Raw genomic sequence first — 21071 nt, forward strand, 5'->3', positions numbered from 1 at the left:
CCTCATAGTGGCCTGATGGATTGACTTCAAAGACAGGTTCATAAGACATTCATAACCCACTTAGGCTTCAGGTTGAATTTAGAGGTGCAGTCAATGTGTTGCTATGGGATGACAATGACATGCTAGTTGACTTGCTAGGCGACTTTTGTACAATTTCAATATGTTTCAACGCGGGGCTACCATCACCAAAATCGACATGATGAAATTTCCCGCAACGAGCGATGGAGAGGAACCACTATCACTGCCCGGCCATCCTGAGGTCATCAGGACGTTGACTTTTGTATTTCTAAGGTATTTAAAGAATGCACGTTACATTTGCAATATGATTCAACATCACATCATATTGCAAATGTAACAGGCATTTGCAATATGAAAAACATCACATCATATTGCAAATGTAACGTGCATTCTCTTAAATACTTTAGAAATGCAAAAGTCAACGTTCTGATGATGTCAGGATGGCCGGGCAGTGATAGTGGTTCCTCTCCATCGCTCGTTTTGTGAAATTTCATCATGTCGCTTTTTCCTCATGGTACCTCCCCGTTGAAACATATTGCAATTGTACAAAAGTCAACGAGCAAGTCAGTGTCCATCAGTCAAATAGATATTTTCAGACACCAAACTGATACCATCTGACTCCAAACTCACTTTTTCCAACTCCTTTCGATGCCAACTATAACATATTTCAGAGCAGGCCCAAAATTCACAGCGCTTTCTCTTTAAACCATAATAAAACAAATAATACATAGTTATGTTCTAGCTGCGGGTCCAATGTTCACATTATGTTTAGCCCTATGTGAGGCGACCTCGAATCCCAAGTTTCGGCTCGATAGGTCATTCGGTGTCCGAGCAAAACGCTAATTGGTGCTGAAAATCCACTGTTTTCATTGCCTTGCTACGGGGTCCTTGAATGAGCAATCAAACAGGCTCGTTGGGGTCTGTCTCTATGGGCCGAGCCGGTTTCAACGCACCTAGTCTTGAGACTCTGGGACTTTTCTAAAGGTCGTCCGTTTCGTTGAGGTCAAATGAATTGAAAACATGGCAAATACACGAGGCTTTTTATCGATCCGAGAACCTTCTAGAGTCATATAATTCACTGTGCACAATCGACCTGAGGTCTAGAACAGGTTTGTAAATTTTCAGAACTCTAGGTCTGACGGTTCTTTAAAAGTTGGAACAAAAGTAACTACTGCAGGCACTGTCTGCCTCTTAGCCCCTCAGAGTGTCCCTCCATCATTTCTGTGTGGGTGTGTATTTTTATTTTTTTGAAATCTGATGGGATGAATGACTGATTTACAGTTCAGGAAGGTTGTCTATTCACATATATGAAGTTTTGGAAAGATTTGACATTTTTAACCCTTTGAAACAGCCCATTTGACACAAATTATGGCACTTCCGGTTGGCACAGGAAGCTGAAAAAAACCACATATCATCACTGGAGTATGTTGATACAGAATCCTGAGTTTTAAGTCTGTATGTTAAAAATTGACTGATTTACATAGGGTTGAATGCACTATTTCTCTCATACTGCATGTTGGGTATGGCAAACACTTTTAGGGTGATTTAACCACTTCCGGTTGCTCCAGGAAGCTTAGAATCGACACAGGTAGACCTCATGGTGGCCTGATGGACTGACATCAAAGACAGGTCCATAAGACAATCATAACCCACATAGGCTTTAGGTTGAATTTAGAGGTGCAGTCAATGTATTCCAATGGGGAGACATTTCATTGATGTAAACACCTTCTTTTAACTGTGAAGGGTTAATGCCACAAGGTCAGAGTTAGGCTTGCACAGATCGGGAGGACCTTAAGAACACTCCTGAGGTGAAATTGTGTTTCTAACCTTAACGGTTCTCTCTCTGTGTCCCAAAAGCAAATGAAATTGACATTGAGGTCAAAAGGTCATTTGTGTCCGTTCTCTTGTAACGGTCGCTGTGCTCAAACCGAGCGAGCTACGGTCAAGCGGGGCATCTCGTTGAACTCGGCACGGCCTAGAGATAATAGTAATGCCATTTTGGGCTTTGTGTGTCTTTAAGCACCGTACTTTTTCACTCCATCCTTCCTTTTTGTGTGTGTGTTTTTGAGTGAGAGAGCTTTTCTTTGACATCTGTTGGGATAAATGACTGATTACAGTTCATGAGGGTTGTCTAATCACACAAGTGAAGTTTTGAAAAGATCTGACCTTATTACCCTTCAAACCTGACCCTGTGGCACCATTTTAAGGTACTTCCAGTTGACATAGGAAGCTGAACGTGAACACATACCCTCCTTGGGGTAGGCTCTTATATAATATAGAGTTTTAAGTCTTTATGTTAAGAGCGGACTTATTTAAATAGGGTTAAAGGAGTGTGTGTTATTTCATAAAATCATATAAAATCACAGGATTCTCGCAGAGCTTCGAGACCCACTTTAAAAATGTACGTCTGAACACAGCGCAACTGGATCTGTGATTTTTTTGAAAAAAAAAATCCTCTTTGTGAACATCACCAAACGGTCAATGTACGATTTCTCTTAAATTACGATAGATAAATGGCTGGTTCTTTTTTTCCTGACACCGTATGCTTATGTACTTTGACATGAAGCGGTCAAATTAGCACCCTAATTGCGTTTTAACCCTTTAATCCCAGAAAAATGGCCATAACTCAAAAAGCGCCGAGGTCTCGACGCCATCTTGTTCGGGGCCAACTGCCCAAACTTCCAAACCTACGCTCGCCGAGTTTCGTCTTCGAAATATTTTCAGTTTAGGAGAAAAGGCCGCGCTCGTTTGCCACGTGCTCGTGCGCCTGCCATATGATTCATTTTCCCTCTTGTGGGAATTTTCGAGAATGCAGAAAAAAGTCAAAAATTTGTCATTTTTATAAAACGGAAACCGAAATTCCGAAACGTTTTTTTGAGTGACTTCCTGAAAGAGCTCTCCGCCGCCCACGGCCCGACGCCGTCCGCGATTTTCTGCGACGTAATAAGACGTCAGGTAAGGGACCGTACATTTGCAATGGGACTTTCTTCACTAACCATACGGCTCCCGTCTCAGAGTTCCCTTAAGGTATGAAAAGGTTAAACACCCTCTGTGTTCTGTTAGACAGGTAACTCTTTAATCCACAATATAGCTGGGGGTGTAAAGCCATAAAACGCAAGTTTTTACAACAGCAGACTATGATCGATAATGTCAAAAGCCGCACTGAAAACTAACAAAACAGCCCCCACAGTCTTGTTATCATCAATTTCTCTCAGCCAATCATCAGTCATTTGTGTAAGTGCTGTGCTTGTTGAATGTCCTTCCCTATAAGCGTGCTAAAATGTCTGTTGTCAATTTGTTTACTGTAATATAGCATTGTATGATCAAACACGACCAAGGGTTGGAAACAGGCTGATTAGTCGGCTATTTGAGCCAGTAAAGAGGGTTTAAGTATTCTTACTTAGGGGAATGACTTTTGATTCCCTCCAACCCTGAGGGTGCACAGTTTCTAGTCGGTTTAAATTGAAGATATAGCAAGTAGGAGCGGCAATATTATCTTCAGTAATTTTCCAACCAAGTTGTAGGAACCCGGTGGCTTGTCATTGTTGATAGACAACAATCCTTTTTCCACCTCTTCCACTCTCACTTTACGGAATTAAAAATTACAATGCTTGTCTTTCATAATTTGTTCGGATATACTTGGCTGTGTAGTGTCAGTGTTTGTGCAGTGCTTGGAACCAGTGACCATAGGGTTAGGGTGCATTGTGTGTAGATATAATGTCTGTATAATCAGACCAATTGACTTTTTCCAAATTTTGGAACATTACAGCAGTATTTAAAAATATTTTTTTTGTTGCAAATTTTTTAACTAATAAAAACAGAAAAACCTTATTTACATAAATATTCAGACCCTTTGCTATGAGAAATTGAGCTCAAGTGCATAATTTTTCCATTGATCATCCTTGATGTTTCTACAATTTGATTGGAGTCCACCTGTGGCACATTCAATTGATTGGACATGATTTGGAAAGGTACACACCTGTCTATATAAGGTCCCACAGTTGATAGTGCATGTCAGCGCAAAAAACCAAGCCATGAGGTCGAAGCAATTGTCCGTAGAGCTCCGAGACAGGATTGTGTCGAGGCACAGATCTGAGGAAGGGTACCAAAATATTTCTGCAGCATTGAAGGTCCCCAAGAACATAGTGGCCTCCATCATTCTTAAATGTAAGAAGTTTGAAACCACCAAGACTTTTACTAGAGCTGGCCGCCCAGCCAAACTGAGCAATCGGGGGAGAAGGGCCTTGGTCAGGGTGAACAGGAACCTAACGGTCAGTCTGACAGAGCTCTAGAGTTCCTCTGTGGAGATGGGAAAACTTTCGAGAAGGACAACCATCTCTGCAGCACTCCACAAATCAGGCCTGTATAGTAGAGTGGCTAGATGGAACACACTCCTCAGTAAAAGGTACACGAGAGCCCGCTTTGAGTATGCCAAAAGGCACCTAAAGACTCTCAGACCATGAGAAACAAAATTCTCTGGTCTGATGAAACCAAGATTGAACTATTTTGCCTGAATGCCAAGCATCACGTCTGGAGGAAACCTGGCATCATCCCTACAGTGAAGCATCATGGTAGCAGTATCTTGCTGTGGGGATGTTTTTCAGCGGCAGGGACTGGGAGACTAGTCAGGATCGAGGGAAAGATGAAAGGAGCAAAGTACAGAGAGATCCTTGATGAGAACCTGCTCCAGAGCACTCAGGACCTCAGACTGGGGCGAAGGTTCACCTTCCAACAGGACAACAACCCTAAGCACACAGCCAAGACAACGCTGAGTGGTTTCAGGACAAGTCTTTGAATGTCCTTGATTGGCCCAGCCATAGCCCGGACTTGAACCCAATCAAACATCTCTGGAGAGACCTGAAAATAGCTGTGCAGCAACGCTCTCCATCCAACCTGACATAGCTTGAGAGGATCTGCAGAGAAGAATGGGAGAAATTCCCCAAATACAGGTGTGCCAAGCTTGTAGCGTCATTGTCATTTCTACTCCCGCTCCCCCTCTCCGGTGTTCAACGTTGCCGCTTTACTGACCACCGGTCCTGGCAAGCATTATTACGTGCACATGGCATCAATCATTATGCGCACCTGCTCCTCATGATGAGGCACACCTGGACTCCATTTACTCACTCATTACATCCCCTATATCTGGTACTCACTTAGGTTTATTTCCCAGGCAGTATTGATGTTGTTTCATATCCGTACTCTACTCTTGTTTCTTGTATTGTTCCATGTTTTGTTTATTTTTAAACTCACCACCTGCACTTGCTCCCGACTCCCAGCGTCTACGTTACAGAATACTGCCTCAACAAATGGAAGTAGCAGGAAATCAGGACATCTAATCGGACGGTCGACGAACAGGGATACCTACTTCGTCAACACCATGACCAGCTGGCGCATCTGGAGAAGGCTATGGAAGAGGTTCTTCACAGTCTTCAACGTCTCAAATATATCCGAGAGGCAAGTGGAGGATACTCTACCACCAGTCAATCTAGCAAGCGAGCAAACCAGTATATTCAGCAGTCCACCCAGGTCAGCAATGACCATTTGTCCCTCCCGGATAAATGTGATGGAAACCCATCTAAATGCTGTGGCTTCCTACTCCAGTGCTTCGTCTATTTTGCACACCAGATGGGAGTCCCCACCACTGAGAGGTTTAAGGTTGCCATGGTTATTTCTCTGCTGACTGGATGGGCATTGGAGTGGGTTACGACCATCTGAGAGAGAGGAGAGGAGGAGCTGACTTCATATGAGGGCGTTCATGGCTCTGTTAACTTCTTCTGGCTGCAAGCCCTAAGTCGGGCTCAATATGACAACAGCCACTTCAAGTGCAGGGCGCGAAATTCAAAATATATTTTCTAGAAATATTTAACTTTCACACATTAACAAGTCCAATACAGCAAATGAAAGGTACACATCTTGTGAATCCAGCCAACATGTCCGATTTTTACATTACATTTACATTTAAGTCATTTAGCAGACGCTCTTATCCAGAGCGACTTACAAATTGGTGCATTCACCTTATGATATCCAGTGGAACAACCACTTTACAATAGTGCATCTAAATCTTTTAAGGGGGGGGGGGTTAGAAGGATTACTTTATCCTATCCAAGGTGTTCCTTAAAGAGGTGGGGTTTCAGCTGTCTCCGGAAGGTGGTGATTGACTCCGCTGACCTGGCGTCGTGAGGGAGTTTGTTCCACCATTGGGGAGCCAGAGCAGCGAACAGTTTTGACTGGGCTGAGCGGGAACTGTACTTCCTCAGAGGTAGGGAGGCAAGCAGGCCAGAGGTGGATGAACGCAGTGCCCTTGTTTGGGTGTAGGGCCTGATCAGAGCCTGAAGGTACGGAGGTGTCGTTCCCCTCACAGCTCGGTAGGCAAGCACCATGGTCTTGTAGCGGATACGAGCTTCAACTGGAAGCCAGTGGAGAGAGCGGAGGAGTGGGGTGACGTGAGAGAACTTGGGAAGGTTGAACACCAGACGGGCTGCGGCGTTCTGGATGAGTTGTAGGGGTTTACTGGTCACAGGCAGGGAGCCCAGCCAACAGCGAGTTGCAGTAATCCAGACGGGAGATGACAAGTGCCTGGATTAGGACCTGCACCGCTTCCTGTGTGAGGCAGGGTCGTACTCTGCGAATGTTGTAGAGCATGAACCTACAGGAACAGGCCACCGCCTTGATGTTAGTTGAGAATGACAGGGTGTTGTCCAGGATCACGCCAAGGTTCTTAGCGCTCTGGGAGGAGGACACAATGGAGTTGTCAACCGTGATGGCGAGATCATGGAACGGGCAGTCCTTCCCTGGGAGGAAGAGCAGCTCCGTCTTGCCGAGGTTAGCTTGAGGTGGTGATCCGTCATCCACACTGATATGTCTGCCAGACATGCAGAGATGCGATTCGCCACCTGGTTATCAGAAGGGGGAAAGGAGAAGATTAATTGTGTGTCGTCTGCATAGCAATGATAGGAGAGACCATGTGAGTATATGACAGAGCCAAGTGACTTGGTGTATAGCGAGAATAGGAGAGGGCCTAGAACAGAGCCCTGGGGGACACCAGTGGTGAGAGCACGTGGTGCGGAGACAGATTCTCGCCACGCCACCTGGTAGGAGCGACCTGTCAGGTAGGACGCAATCCAAGCGTGGGCCGCGCCGGAGATGCCCAACTCGGAGAGGGTGGAGAGGATGATCTGATTGTTCACAGTATCAAAGGCAGCCGATAGGTCTAGAAGGAGGAGAGCAGAGGAGAGAGAGTTAGCTTTAGCAGTGCGGAGCGCCTCCGTGACACAGAGAAGAGCAGTCTCAGTTGAATGACTAGTCTTGAAACCTGACTGATTTGGATCAAGAAGGTCATTCTGAGAGAGATAGCAGGAGAGCTGGCCAAGGACGGCACGTTCAAGAATTTTGGAGAGAAAAGAAAGAAGGGATACTGGTCTGTAGTTGTTGACATTGGAGGGATCGAGTGTAGGTTTTTTCAGAAGGGGTGCAACTCTCGCTCTCTTGAAGACGGAAGGGACGTAGCCAGCGGTCAAGGATGAGTCGATGAGCGAGGTGAGGTAAGGGAGAAGGTCTCCGGAAATGGTCTGGAGAAGAGAGGAGGGGATAGGGTCAAGCGGGCAGGTTGTTGGGCCGGCCGGCCGTCACAAGACGCGAGATTTCATCTGGAGAGAGAGGGGAGAAAGAGGTCAAAGCACAGGGTAGGGCAGTGTGAGCAGAACCAGCGGTGTCGTTTGACTTAGCAAACGAGGATCGGATGTCGTCGACCTTCTTTTCAAAATGGTTGACGAAGTCATCCGCAGAGAGGGAGGAGGGGGCAGAGGGGGAGGAGGATTCAGGAGGGAGGAGAAGGTGGCAAAGAGCTTCCTAGGGTTAGAGGCAGATGCTTGGAATTTAGAGTGGTAGAAAGTGGCTTTAGCAGCAGAGACAGAAGAGGAAAATGTAGAGAGGAGGGAGTGAAAGGATGCCAGGTCCGCAGGGAGGCGAGTTCTCCTCCATTTCCGCTCAGCTGCCTGGAGCCCTGTTCTGTGAGCTCGCAATGAGTCATCGAGCCACGGAGCAGGAGGGGAGGACCGAGCCGGCCTGGAGGATAGGGGACATCAAAGGATGCAGAAAGGGAGGAGAGGAGGGTTGAGGAGGCAGAATCAGGAGATAGGTTGGAGAAGGTTTGAGCAGAGGGAAGAGATGATAGGATGGAAGAGGAGAGAGTAACGGGGGAGAGAGAGCGAAGGTTGGGACGGCGCGATACCATCCGAGTAGGGGCAGAGTGGGAAGTGTTGGATGAGAGCGAGAGGGAAAAGGATACAAGGTAGTGGTCGGAGACTTGGAGGGGAGTTGCAATGAGATTAGTGGAAGAACAGCATCTAGTAAAGATGAGGTCAAGCGTATTGCCTGCCTTGTGAGTAGGGGGGGAAGGTGAGAGGATGAGGTCAAAAGAGGAGAGGAGTGGAAAGAAGGAGGCAGAGAGGAATGAGTCAAAGGTAGACGTGGGGAGGTTAAAGTCACCCAGAACTGTGAGAGTTGAGCCATCCTCAGGAAAGGAACTTATCAAGGCGTCAAGCTCATTGATGAACTCTCCAAGGGAACCTGGAGGGCGATAAATGATAAGGATGTTAACCTTTCAAGAGTATCTACCCCGGGTCCGGGATCACCCCCCACCCCCCCACACTGAGTAGCATAGCCTAGCATAGCGTCACAATTAAATAGTAGCATCTAAATATCATTAAATCACAAGTCCAAGACACCTAATGAAAGATACAGATCTTGTGAATAAAGCCACCATTTCAGATTTTTTAAATGTTTTACAGGGAAGACAAAATATGTAAATCTATTAGCTAACCACGTTAGCAAAAGACACCACTTTTCTAACTCCATCAGTTTCTTACTCCATCAGGTGCTATCACCAATTCGGCTAAACTAAGATATTGATAGCCACTAACCAAGAAAAAAACTCATCAGATGACAGTCTGATAACATATTTATGGTATAGGATAGGTTTTGTTAGAAAAATGTGCATATTTCAGGTAGATATCATAGTTTACAATTGCACCCACCGTCACAAATGGACTAGAATAAATACATAGAGCAACGTGTTTACCTAATTACTAATCATCAAACATTTCGTAAAAATACACAGCATACACTAATCGAAAGACACAGATCCTGTGAATACAGACAATATTTCAGATTTTCTAAGTGTCTTACAGCGAAAACACAATAAATCGTTATATTAGCATACCACATATGCAAACGTTACCAGAGCATTGATTCTAGCCAAAGAGAGCGATAACGTAAACATCACCAAAATATATTAATTCTTTCACTAACCTTCTCAGAATTCTTCAGATGACCCTCCTGTAACATCACATTACAACATACATATACAGTTTGTTCGAAAATGTGCATATTTAGCCACCAAAATCATGGTTAGACAATGACAAAAGTTGCCCAGCTGGTCAGACAATGTCGTGCGCCATATTAGACAGTGATCTAGTCGTATACATAAATACTCATAAACGTGACTAAAAAATATAGGGTGGACAGCGATTGATAGACAATTTAATTCTTAATACAATCGCTGATTTACATTTTTTAAATTATCCTTACTTTTCAATACAGTTTGCGCCAAGCGAAGCTACGTCAAACAAAATGGCGTCATAAGCGATTAACATTTCTCGACAGAAACACGATTTATCATAATAAATTGTTCCTACTTTGAGCTGTTCTTCCATCAGAATCTTGGGCAAAGAATCCTTTCTTGGGTCTAATCGTCTTTTGGTCGAAAGCTGTCCTCTTGCCATGTAGAAATGCTCATTGCGTTCGGCATGAACTGGAACCGTGCCCAGAGATTCACAGTGTCTCAGAAATAAATGTCCCAAAATCGCACTAAGCGGATATAAATTGCTATAAAACGGTTTAAATTAACTACCTTATGATGTTTTTAACTCCTATAACGAGTAGAAACATGACCGGAGAAATATAACTGGCTACACTAATGCTAGGAAAAAGAGCAGGTCGGTGTCCACCGCGCGCCCGACGCATCTGGAAAAGAGTTCCTACCTACACGTGTTTTTGTTTTATAGGGGCTGTGATTGCGCAATCGATACCATTCAAATCGTCATCACGTAAAGGCATCCAGGGGAAGACGTAAGCAGTGTCCGTATCCTGATAGCGTTCACAGTGGCCTTTAAACTGACTCCAGATCAGGGGCCAAAATGTGTGAAATCTGACTCCATGTCAGGGAAATTGCTGTAGAATGAGTTCTGTTCCACTCAGAGACAAAATTCCAATGCCTATAGAAACTAGAGAGTGTTTTCTATCCAATAATAGTAATAATATAAATATTGTACGAGCAAGAATTTAGTAGGAAGCCGTTTAATCTGTAATGCAATTATGCTAATGAGAAAACAGCACCCCCTGTAGTCACAAGAAGTTAAGCTTGAAAGGGCTGGCAACTGTGACAGCATGGAATTCAAAGGAGGTGATAGACAGATGGGTCAGGGGAGAAAGAGAGAATGTCCACTTGGGAGAGATGAGGATCCCAGTGCCACCACCGCGCTGACCAGAAGCTCTCGGGGTGTGCGAGAACACGTGGGCAGACGAGGAGAGAGCAGTAGGAGTAGCAGTGTTATCTGTGGTAATCCATGTTTCCGTCAGTGTCAAGAAGTCGAGGGACTGGAGGGAAGCATAGGCTGGGATGAACTCTGCCTTGTTGGCCGCAGATCGGCAGTTCCAGAGGCTGCCGGAGACCTGGAACTCCACGTGGATCGTGCGCGCTGGGACCACCAGGTTAGAGTTGCAGCGGCCACGTGGTGTGAAGTGTTTGTATGGTCTGTGCAGAGAGGAGAGAACAGGGATAGACAGACACATAGTTGACAGGCTACAGAAGAGGCTACGCTAATGCAAAGGAGATTGGAATGACAAGTGGACTACACATCTCGAATGTTCAGAAAGTTAAGCTTACGTTGCAAAAATCTTATTGACTAAAATGATTAAAATGATACAATACTGCTGGCTGGTGAAGTAGGCTAGCTAGCAGTGGCTGCGTTGTTGACTTTGTTTGAAAGTGTTGCTGGCTAGGTAGCCTCGATAACTGGCTAGGTAACCTCGATAACCTCGATAATTACTCTAAACTACACAATTATCTTAGATACAAAGACAGCAAAGACAACTATGTAGCTAGCTAACACTACACTAATCAAATCGTTCCGTTGTAATGTTTCGGTAGAAGTTGGATAGCTGGCTAGCTAGCAGTGTTGACAACGTTAGGACGACGAAAATAGCTGGCTAGCTGACTTTGTTTGAAAGTGGAGCTGGCTAGGTAACCTCGATAACTGGTTAGATAATTACTCTAAACTACACAATTATCTTAGATACAAAGACAGCAAAGACAACTATGTAGCTAGCTAACACTACACTAATCAAATCGTTCCGTTGTAATGTTTCGGTAGAAGTTGGCTAGCTGGCTAGCTAGCAGTGTTGACAACGTTAGAAGGACGAAAATAGCTGGCTAGCTAACCTCGATAATTACTCTAAACTACACAATTATCTTTGATACAAAGACGGCTATGTAGCTAGCTAAGAAAAAAGTGCTAAAATCAAACAAATCAAACAGTTGTACCGTAATGAAATGAAATGAAATGAAATGTAATACTACCTGTGGAGCAAAGCGAAATGCGACTACTCGCTCCAACCCGTCCTCTCTTTTAAAAGTGTTTTACAGCGAAAACAGCAGGTATATTTATGTTAGCTCACCACCAAATACAAAAAAGGACAGACATTTTTCACAGCACAGGTAGATGCACAAAGCCAACCTAACTAACCAAGAACCAACCAAACTAACGAACAAACAACTTCATCAGATGACAGTCTTATAACATGTTATTCAATAAATCTATGTTTTGTTTGAAAAATGTGCATTTTCAGGTATAAATCATAATTTACATTGCAGCTACAATCAGAAATTGCACCGAAAGCAGCCAGAATAATTACAGTCACCAACGTCAAATACCTAATTACTCATCAGAAAACATTTCTGAAAAATACATAGTGTACAGCAAATGAAAGACAGGCATCTTGTGATTCCAGCCAATATTTCCGATTTATTAAGTGTTTTACAGCGAAAACACAATATAGTGTTATATTAGCTTACCACAATAGCCAGAAACACAAGCCATTTCCCAGCAGCAAAAGTTAGCGATCGTAACAAACCAGTAAAAGATATATAATTTTTGACTAACCTTGACATTCTTCATCAGATGACAGTCCTATAACATCAGGTTATACATACACTTATGTTTTGTTCGAAAATGTGCATATTTAGAGCTGAAATCAATGGTTATACATTGTGCTAACGTAGCTACTTTTTCCCACAACGTCCGGATTTTTTTCTGACACTTTTTCTGACACTCATATTCTGACCAAATAGCTATTCATAAACAGAACTAAAAAATACATGTTGTATAGGAAATGATAGATACACTAGTTCTTAATGCAATCGCCGTGTTAGAATTCTAAAAATAACTTCATTACCACATAAGGCTTACGTTATGGCGACCGAGTGCCCAAAACCTGGGCCCAAAACTAATAGTACACAGTTCGACAGATATATGAAATAACATCATAAAATGGGTCCTACTTTTGCTGATCTTCCATCAGAAATTTGTACAAGGTGTCCTTTGTCAAGAACAATCATTGTTTGGATTTAGAACGTCCTTTTTCCCTCTTGAATTAGCAAGCGCACTAGCCAAGTGGCGTGAAGCTCTCCTTTCTGAACAAAGGCACACAACGCAACACGCCTAACGTCCCGAATAAATTTCAAAAATCTAATAAAACTATATTGAAAAAACATACTTTACGATGATATTGTCACATGTATCAAATAAAATCAAAGCCGGAGATAGTTGTCGCCTATAACGACAGCTTTTCAAAAGGCAATTCCAGGTCCATCCTCGCGCCTTCCTGAAAACAGGAAATGGCTGACACGTCATTCCAAGAGGATTCATTCCACTTCAGACCAAGATAAACACTCCATTTCTTCTCTCACAGCCTCTTGACATCCAGGGGAAGGTGTATGACGTGCATGTATACTAATACATATCATTCCCATTTATAGGCAGGACCTAGAAGAGAGCATCGATTTCAGATTTTCCACTTCCTGGTCAGGGAGTTTGTGCCAAATGAGTTCTGTTTTACTCAAAGATATAATTCAAACGGTTTTAGAAACTAGAGTGTTTTCTATCCAATAGTAATAATAATATGCATATTGTACGAGCAAGAATTGAGTACGAGGCCGTTTGAAATGGGCACCTTTTATCTGGCTACTCAATACTGCCCCTGCAGCCCAAACAGGTCAAGTGTATCTTCAATCATCCACCGGAGGGCAGAGAGGGGGGTGAGAGCCTATTCCAACTATGGCAGGATGACCAGACCGCTGCCGAGTACGTGCTCCCCTTCCGCACTGTAGCAGCATTCAGCGGATGGAATGAGTCAGTGCTCCATACGTTATTCAGAAGAGCACTGTGCGAGAAAGTCCAGACGGAACTGGCATGTCGTGACGACAACCTCTCCTTGGACGCACACATTGCGATGGCCATCCGTCTGGATAACCTACTTCGGGAGCATTGGTACCCTCATCGCTTCTCTCCCTCCCTCAGTAACCACACTGTATCAGAGCCTGAACCCATAGAGATATAGGTCACACGCCTCCCGCGCTACTGAACGACATAGACGGAAACAGCTGGTGCTCTGTCCCTATTGTGGTCAAGGATGGCACCAGCTTCAGCAGTGTCCGGTATGTCCCATCTCTGGTTTCACGAGAGCAGAGGGACTGTCACGTGATCATCCACTTCCTAGGGCAGGTGTCAGTATCCCATCAAAATAATTTTCTGCCAAACCCTTTTTAGTGTTGATCACACTAGCTGGCTGTACCTCATGTACTGTTTCTACAGCGCTACTGGATTCTGGTGCTGAGGGGAACTTGACCAGACCCTTTCCTCCTCTTTGAACATCACCTCATACACGCTCTCCTCACCGTTTTTGATTCAAGCCCTGGATAATTGAACACTAGGATCTGGAACCATTACACACATCACCACACCACTTACCCTCTCCGTGGAGTCCACTCATCAGTAAAACATTCCTTGCTTCATAATTAGTACTCCAGCTGACAAGATTATCCTCGGCCCCCGATGGTTCCAGCGCCATAACCCCACCATCTCATGGTCGAGGATGAAAATCATGGACTGGGCACCCGATTGATGAAGGACCTGCCTTCCCTCTCGAGTCGTAGCCCATGTGGTCTGGGACGTAGATGCGGACATTCGCAAGGCTCTGGAGAGGGAGCCCGCACCCACTACCTGGCCTTCTGAGCGCATCTATGTTCCCACGGGGATAAGGGATTAGATGTTGATCTGGGCGCACACATACCTCACCACTGGACACTCAGGTATCACTCGCACTATTCACTCCATCTCTGAGAAATACTCATGCCGATACCAAGACGGCCCTCAAAGAACTTCACTGGACTTTAACCTGTTGAGGATGGGGGCGCTGTTGAGACTATTTATGCTAATTGGGTAATTTTTGAAACGGCTTCCCACAAAATCCTTGATCGTACAATATGCATATTATTATTATTATTGGATAGGAAACAGTCTATAGTTTCTATAGGAGTTGAAATTTTGTCTCTAAGTGGAACAGAGCCCATTCTACAGCAATTTCCCTGACATGGATTCAGATTTCAGAAATGTTGGCCACTGTTCTGAAGTCAGTTAAAAGGGCACTGTTATTGCTATGACTGTACGGACACTTCTTACGTCTTCCCCTGGATGCCTTTACGTGATGACGATTCCAATGGGGTCGATTGCGCGTTCACAGGCCCTATAAATCAAAAAACCCTGTAGCTAGCAAGTCTTTTCTTGGTGCGTCACGCGCGTGGAGGACACCGACCCTCTCCTGTTCCAAGCGTTAGTTTAGCCTGTTATATTTCTCCGGTCATCTTTTCACTCGTTATAGGAGTTAAAAACATCATAAGGTAGTTAATTTAAAGCGTTTTATAGCAATTTATATCCGTTTAGTGCGATTTTGGGACATTTATTTCTTTAACGCTGTGAATAGCTGGGCACGCTTTCAGTTCATCCCGAACGCAGTTGGCATTTCCACATGGCAAGAGGACAGCTTTCCACCAAAAGACGATTACTCCCAAGAAAGGATCCTTTGCCCAAGATACTGATGGAAGAACAGCTCAAGGTAGGACATTTTTATTATGATAAATCGTGTTTCTGTCGAAACATTTTAGTGGCTTAGGACGCCATGTTTTTTGACGTAGCTTCGCTTGGCGCAAACTGTATTGAAAAGTAAGGATAAATTAAAAAATGTAATTCCGCAATTGTATTAAGAATTAAATTGTCTATCAATCCATGTCCACCCTATATTTTTTAGTCACGTTTATGAGTATTTATGTATAAGAGTAGATCACTGTCTAAGTGGCGCAAGGACAAATTCTGACCAGCTGAGTTACATTTCACATTGTCTAACCATGATTTTGGTGGCTAAATATAAACATTTTCGATCAAACTGTATATGCATGTTGTAATGTGATGTTACAGGAGTGTCATCGGAAGAATTCTGAGAAGGTTAGTGAAAAAATTAATATCTTTTGGCGATGTTGACTTTTATTGCTCACTTTGGCTAGAATCAATGCTGGGCTGCTATGTGCTATGTGCTATGCTAATATAACGATTTATTGTGTTTTCGCTGTAAGACACTTAGAAAATCTGAAATATTGTCTGTATTCACAGGATCTGTGTCTTTCGATTCGTGTATGCTGTGTATTTTTACGAAATGTTTGATGATTAGTAAGTAGGTAAACACGTTGCTCTAAGTAGTTTTTCTATTCCATTTGTGACGGTGGGTGCAATTGTAACCTATGCCATCTACCTGAAATATGCACTTTTTTCTAACAAAACCTATCCCATACCATAAATATGTTATCAGACTGTCATCTAATGAGTTTTTTTGTTGGTTAGGGGCTATAAATATCTTAGTTTAGCCGAATTGGTGATGGCTACTGGTGTTGGTGGAGAAATAAAAGATGGTGGATTATGCTAATGTGTTTTTAGGTAATAGATGTACATCTTTACATATTGTGTCTTCCCTGTAAAACATTTTAAAAAAATCGGACATGTTGACTGGATTCACAAGATCTGTGTCTTTCATTAGCTGTATTGGACTTTAATGTGTGAAAGTTAAATATTTAAAAAAAATATTTTTTTTGAATTTCGCGGCACTGGTTTTTCAGTGGGGGGGGGGGGGGGGGGGGTGCCGCTAGCGCCACGCTGATCCTAGACAGGTTAAGCAAACTGGAAACCACATATACCGAGGCCACATTTATTGTAGCTGAGGATTTTAACAAGAATGTAAGCTTTCTGACAATATCAGATATGTCTATGTTCTGGGAAATGTTCTTGTTACTTACAACCTCATGCTAATCGCATTAGCCTACGTTGGCTCAACCATCCTGCAGGGGACCCAACAATCCTGAAGAAGTTTTAAATTAACAAAGCAAATTTGACTGTAGTACTCGTGTTGCTAAAACCCTCGACCACTGCTACTCCAACTTCCGGGATGCCTGCAAAGCCTTCCCCAGCCCTCCCTTTGGCAAATCTGATTATGACTGCATTTTGCTCCTCCATTCCTATCGACAGAAACTCAAACAGGAAGTACCCGTGCTCAGGACTATTCAACGCTGGTCTGACCAATCGGAATACACGCTTCAAGATTGTTTTGATCACACGGACTGGGATATGTTCTGGGTAGCCTCCAAGAATAACATTGACAAATACACTGATAAGGTGAATGAGTTTATCAAGAAAACCTCCCCTAACCAGAAACTGTGGATAGATGGCAGCATTCGCGCAAAACTGAAAGCGTGAACCATCGCATTTAACCATGTTAGGTGCTACCAAGGACAGTGGGCTCTCCTTCTCCGTGGCCGACGTGAGTAACACATTTAAGCGTGTTCACCCTCGCAGACTGCCAGCCCAGATGGCATCTTAAGCCGCGTCTTCAGAGCATGCTCAGACCAGCTGGCTGGAGTGTTTACGGACATATTCAATCTCTCCCTATCCCAGTATCTCCCTATCCCCACATGCTTCAAGATGCCCACCATTGTTCCTGTACCCAAGAAAGCAAATGTGACTGAACTAAATGATCATCTGTTACCATGAAGTGCTTTGAGAGACTAGTCAAGGATTATATCACCTCTACCTTACCTGACACCCTAGACCCACAATTTGCTTTCCGCCCCAATAGATCCACTGCCCTATCCCCTCTGGACAAGACAATTATACCTATGTAAGAATGCTGTTCATTGACTATAGCTCAGCATTCAACACCATAGTACCCTCCAAGCTCATCATTAAGCTCAAGGCCCTGGGTTTGAACCCTGCCCTATGCAACTGGGTCCTGGACTTCCTGACGGGCCGCCCCCAGGTGATGAAGGTAGGAAACAACACCTACACTTGCTGATCCTCAACACTGGGGCCCCACAAGGATGCCCCCTCTGTACTCCCTGTTCATCCATGACTGTGTGGCCACTCACGCCTCCAACACAATCATCAAGTTTTCAGACGACACAACAGTAGTATGCCTAATTACCAACAATGACGAGACAGCCTACAGGGAGGAGATGAGGGCCCTGGGAGTGTGGTGCCAGGGAAAAACCTCTCACCCAATGTCAACAAAACAAAGGAGCTGAAGGAGCACCCCCCTATCCACGTCAACAGGACCACAGTTGAGAAGGTAGAAAGCTTCAAGTTCCTCAGCGTACACATCACTGACAAACTGAAATGGTCCACCCACACAGACAGTGTGGTGAAGAAGGTGCAACATTGCCTCTTTTGGCTTGGCACCTAAAACCCTCACAAACTTTTACAGATGCACAATTGAGAGCCTCCTGTCGGGCTGTATCACCACCTGGTATGGCAACTGCACCGCCCGCAACCACAGGGCTCTCCAGAGGGTGGTGCGATCTGCCCGACGCATCACCGGGGTCAAACTGTCTGCCCTCCTGGACACCGACAGCACTCGATGTCACAGGAAGGCCAAACAGATCATCAAGGACAACAACGACCTGAGTCGCTGCCTGTTCACATCACTATCATCCGGAAGGCGAGGTCAGTACAGGTACATCAAAGCTGGGACCGAGAGACTGAAAAACAGCTTCTATCTCAAGGCCATCAGACTGTTAAATAGCCATCACTAGCACATTCGAGGCTGCTGCCCTATAGACCTGAAATCACTGGCCACTTTTAATAATGTTTACATATTTTGCATTACTCATATATATATATATACACTGTATTCTATCCTATTCTACTGTATCTTAGTCTATGCCGCTCTAAAATTGCTCGTCCAAATATTTATATATTCGTAATTCCATTCCTTTATTTTAGATTTGTGTGTATTGTTGTGAAATTGTTAGATTATACTGCACTGTTGGAGCTACAAACACAAGCATTTTGCTACAACTGCAATAACATCTGCTAAACACGTGTATGTGACAAATAACATTTCATTTGATTTGAACTTTGTGGCAACAGTTTTGGAATTGCCCTTTCCTGTTTCAGCATAACAATGCCCACGTGCACAAAGCAATCACCCAATATCAGTGCCCAACCTCACGAATGTTCTTGTGGCTGAATGGAAGCAAGTCACTACAGCAATGTTCCAACATCTAGTGAAAAGCCTTCCCAGAAGAGTGGAGGCTGTTATAGCAGTGGACCAACTCCCATGATTTTGGAATGAGATGTTAGACAAGCAGGTGTCCACATTCTTATGGCCATGTAGTGTATAATGTATGTATAATGTGTGTATCGTGTGCGTGTGTGTGTCTGTGTTTACAATGTTCATATATAATGTGTTTATAATGTGTGTGTGTGTGTGTGTGTGTCAGTCGTATGAGGACCTGGTGCAACGTCTGGAGCCAGTGATCATGGAACTAGAGAGACAGGAGAATGTTCTGGTGGTGTGCCATCAGGCTGTCATGCGCTGTCTGCTAGCTTACTTCCTTGATAAGAGTGCAGGTAAGATGGTCTAACCACAATCCCATAGCCTCAGACACTACACTACTACTATACTATATACTACTATCACACAGCTTGGGAAACTTTGGAACTCTGTCAGTGTTGAAATTATCCATCTGTCAGTCAGAAGAAATGTTTGAGTTCTGTATCCCCATCTCTCTCTCTCCTCTTTCTCCACTCCCCTCTTAACCTGTTTGGCGTGCAAGCCCGACGTCGGTACATTTATGACAACAGCCAGCTCAAAGTGCAGGGCGTGAAATTCAAAAGATATTTTTTTTAAATATTTAACTTTCACACATTAACAAGTCCAATGCAGCATACGAAAAGTACACATCTTGTGAATCCAGCCAACATGTCCGATTTTTAAAATATTTTACAGGGAAGACAAAATATGTAAATCTATTAGCTAACCACGTTAGCAAAAGACACCACTTTTTTTACTATAACAGTTTATTACTCCATCAGTAGCTATCACAAATTCGACCAAATAAAGATATAAATAGCCACTAACCAAGAAACAACTTCATCAGATGACAGTCTGATAACATATTTATTGTATAGCATATGTTTTGTTCGAAAAATTTGCATATTTCAGGTATAAATCATAGTTTAGATTTCAGCTACAATCAGAAATTGCACCGAAAGCAGCCATAATATTTACAGACACCAACGTCAAATACCTAATTACTCATCATAAAACATTTCTGAAAAATACATAGTGTACAGCAATTGAAAGACAGGCATCTTGTGATTCCAGACAATATTTCCGATTTATTAAATGTTTTACAGCGAAAACAAAATGTAGCGTTATATTAGCGCAGCCACAATAGCCAGAAACACTTGGGCGCGGGCGACCAGTTCACATGCGCGACAGATATTAGAAATAGCATCATAAAATGTTTCTTACTTTTGGTGATCTTCCGTCAGAATGTTGGACAAGGTGTCCTTTGTCCAGAACAGGCAAATTTCCCTCTTCATTTAGCATGGGCACTTGCCAAGTGGCACGGATCTCTCCAACGTCAACAAAGTCAGAGAACGGAACACGGCAAAACTCCCGAAAAAAATTCAATAATCTGATTAAACTATATTGAAAAAACATACTTTACGATGATATGGTCACATGTATCAAATAAAATCTAAACCGGAGATGTTAGTCGTCAATAACGACAGCTAAACAGAAGGCAAATCCATGTCCCCTTTCGCGCGCTCCAGAAACAGGAAATGGACGGTCACGTCATACAAAGAGCTTTAATTCGACCTCAGACCAAGATGAACACAAAATTTCTTCTCTCACAGCCTCTTGACAACCAGGGGAAGGTCTATGAAGTGTTCGCAGACTCTTACGTTTTATGCCCATGTATAGGCAGGAAGTTGAACAGAGCATCGATTTCTGACATTCCACTTCCTGGTCAGGAGATGTGCTGCAGAATGAGTTCTGTTTCACTCAGAGAAATAATTCAAACGGTTTTAGAAACTAGAGAGTGTTTTCTATCCAATAGTAATAATAATATGCATATTGTACGAGCAAGAATTGAGTACGAGGCCGTTTGAAATGGGCATCTTTTATCTGGCTACTCAATACTGCCCCTTGCAGCCATAAGAAGTGAACCTTCTCCACTCTTCTCCCATCTCTCTTTCCCTCCAGCGGAGTTGCCATATCTGAAGTGTCCTCTCCACACGGTGCTGAAACTCACCCCAGTTGCTTACGGTCGGTCTCTTTCTCTCTCTTTCTCTCCCTATGAATATTTAAGTAGAAATATTTAACAATGATAATGTTAATTGATATACTAATCAGCTGTAGCCCTGGGGTCTCTATTTTTTTTCTCAGGTTGTAAGGTTGAGTCCATCTTCCTCAACATTGAAGCAGTCAACACACACAGAGACAAACCAGTGGTGAGCCAACACACTCGCACACACTACATATAAAGTTCCCATTTCCAAATCAAACCCTCGTACCGCCTCATATGTACTAAAAGTGACTAGCAG

The 21071-nt window shown here is 43.6% G+C and overlaps 1 protein-coding gene across 4 annotated transcripts in view; it reads left to right on the plus strand.

The window, feature by feature from the left end:
- Positions 1–21071, plus strand: part of LOC129865656 (6-phosphofructo-2-kinase/fructose-2,6-bisphosphatase-like) — a 97771-nt gene that overhangs the window by 74033 nt on the left and 2667 nt on the right. Inside the window, exons 11-13 of one of the 4 annotated variants that reach the window (XM_055938600.1) lie at positions 18956–19085; positions 20731–20793; positions 20914–20978. In XM_055938600.1, the coding sequence (XP_055794575.1) occupies positions 18956–19085; positions 20731–20793; positions 20914–20978 (258 nt within the window). Of the gene's footprint in view, positions 1–10656; positions 14887–18955; positions 19086–20730; positions 20794–20913; positions 20979–21071 lie in introns of those variants that run through there. The other 3 variants (XM_055938601.1, XM_055938602.1, XM_055938603.1) reach the window with 3 other exon arrangements.

This window comes from Salvelinus fontinalis, chromosome 11 (assembly GCF_029448725.1).
Source record: "Salvelinus fontinalis isolate EN_2023a chromosome 11, ASM2944872v1, whole genome shotgun sequence".
Classification (NCBI taxonomy): domain Eukaryota; kingdom Metazoa; phylum Chordata; class Actinopteri; order Salmoniformes; family Salmonidae; genus Salvelinus; species Salvelinus fontinalis.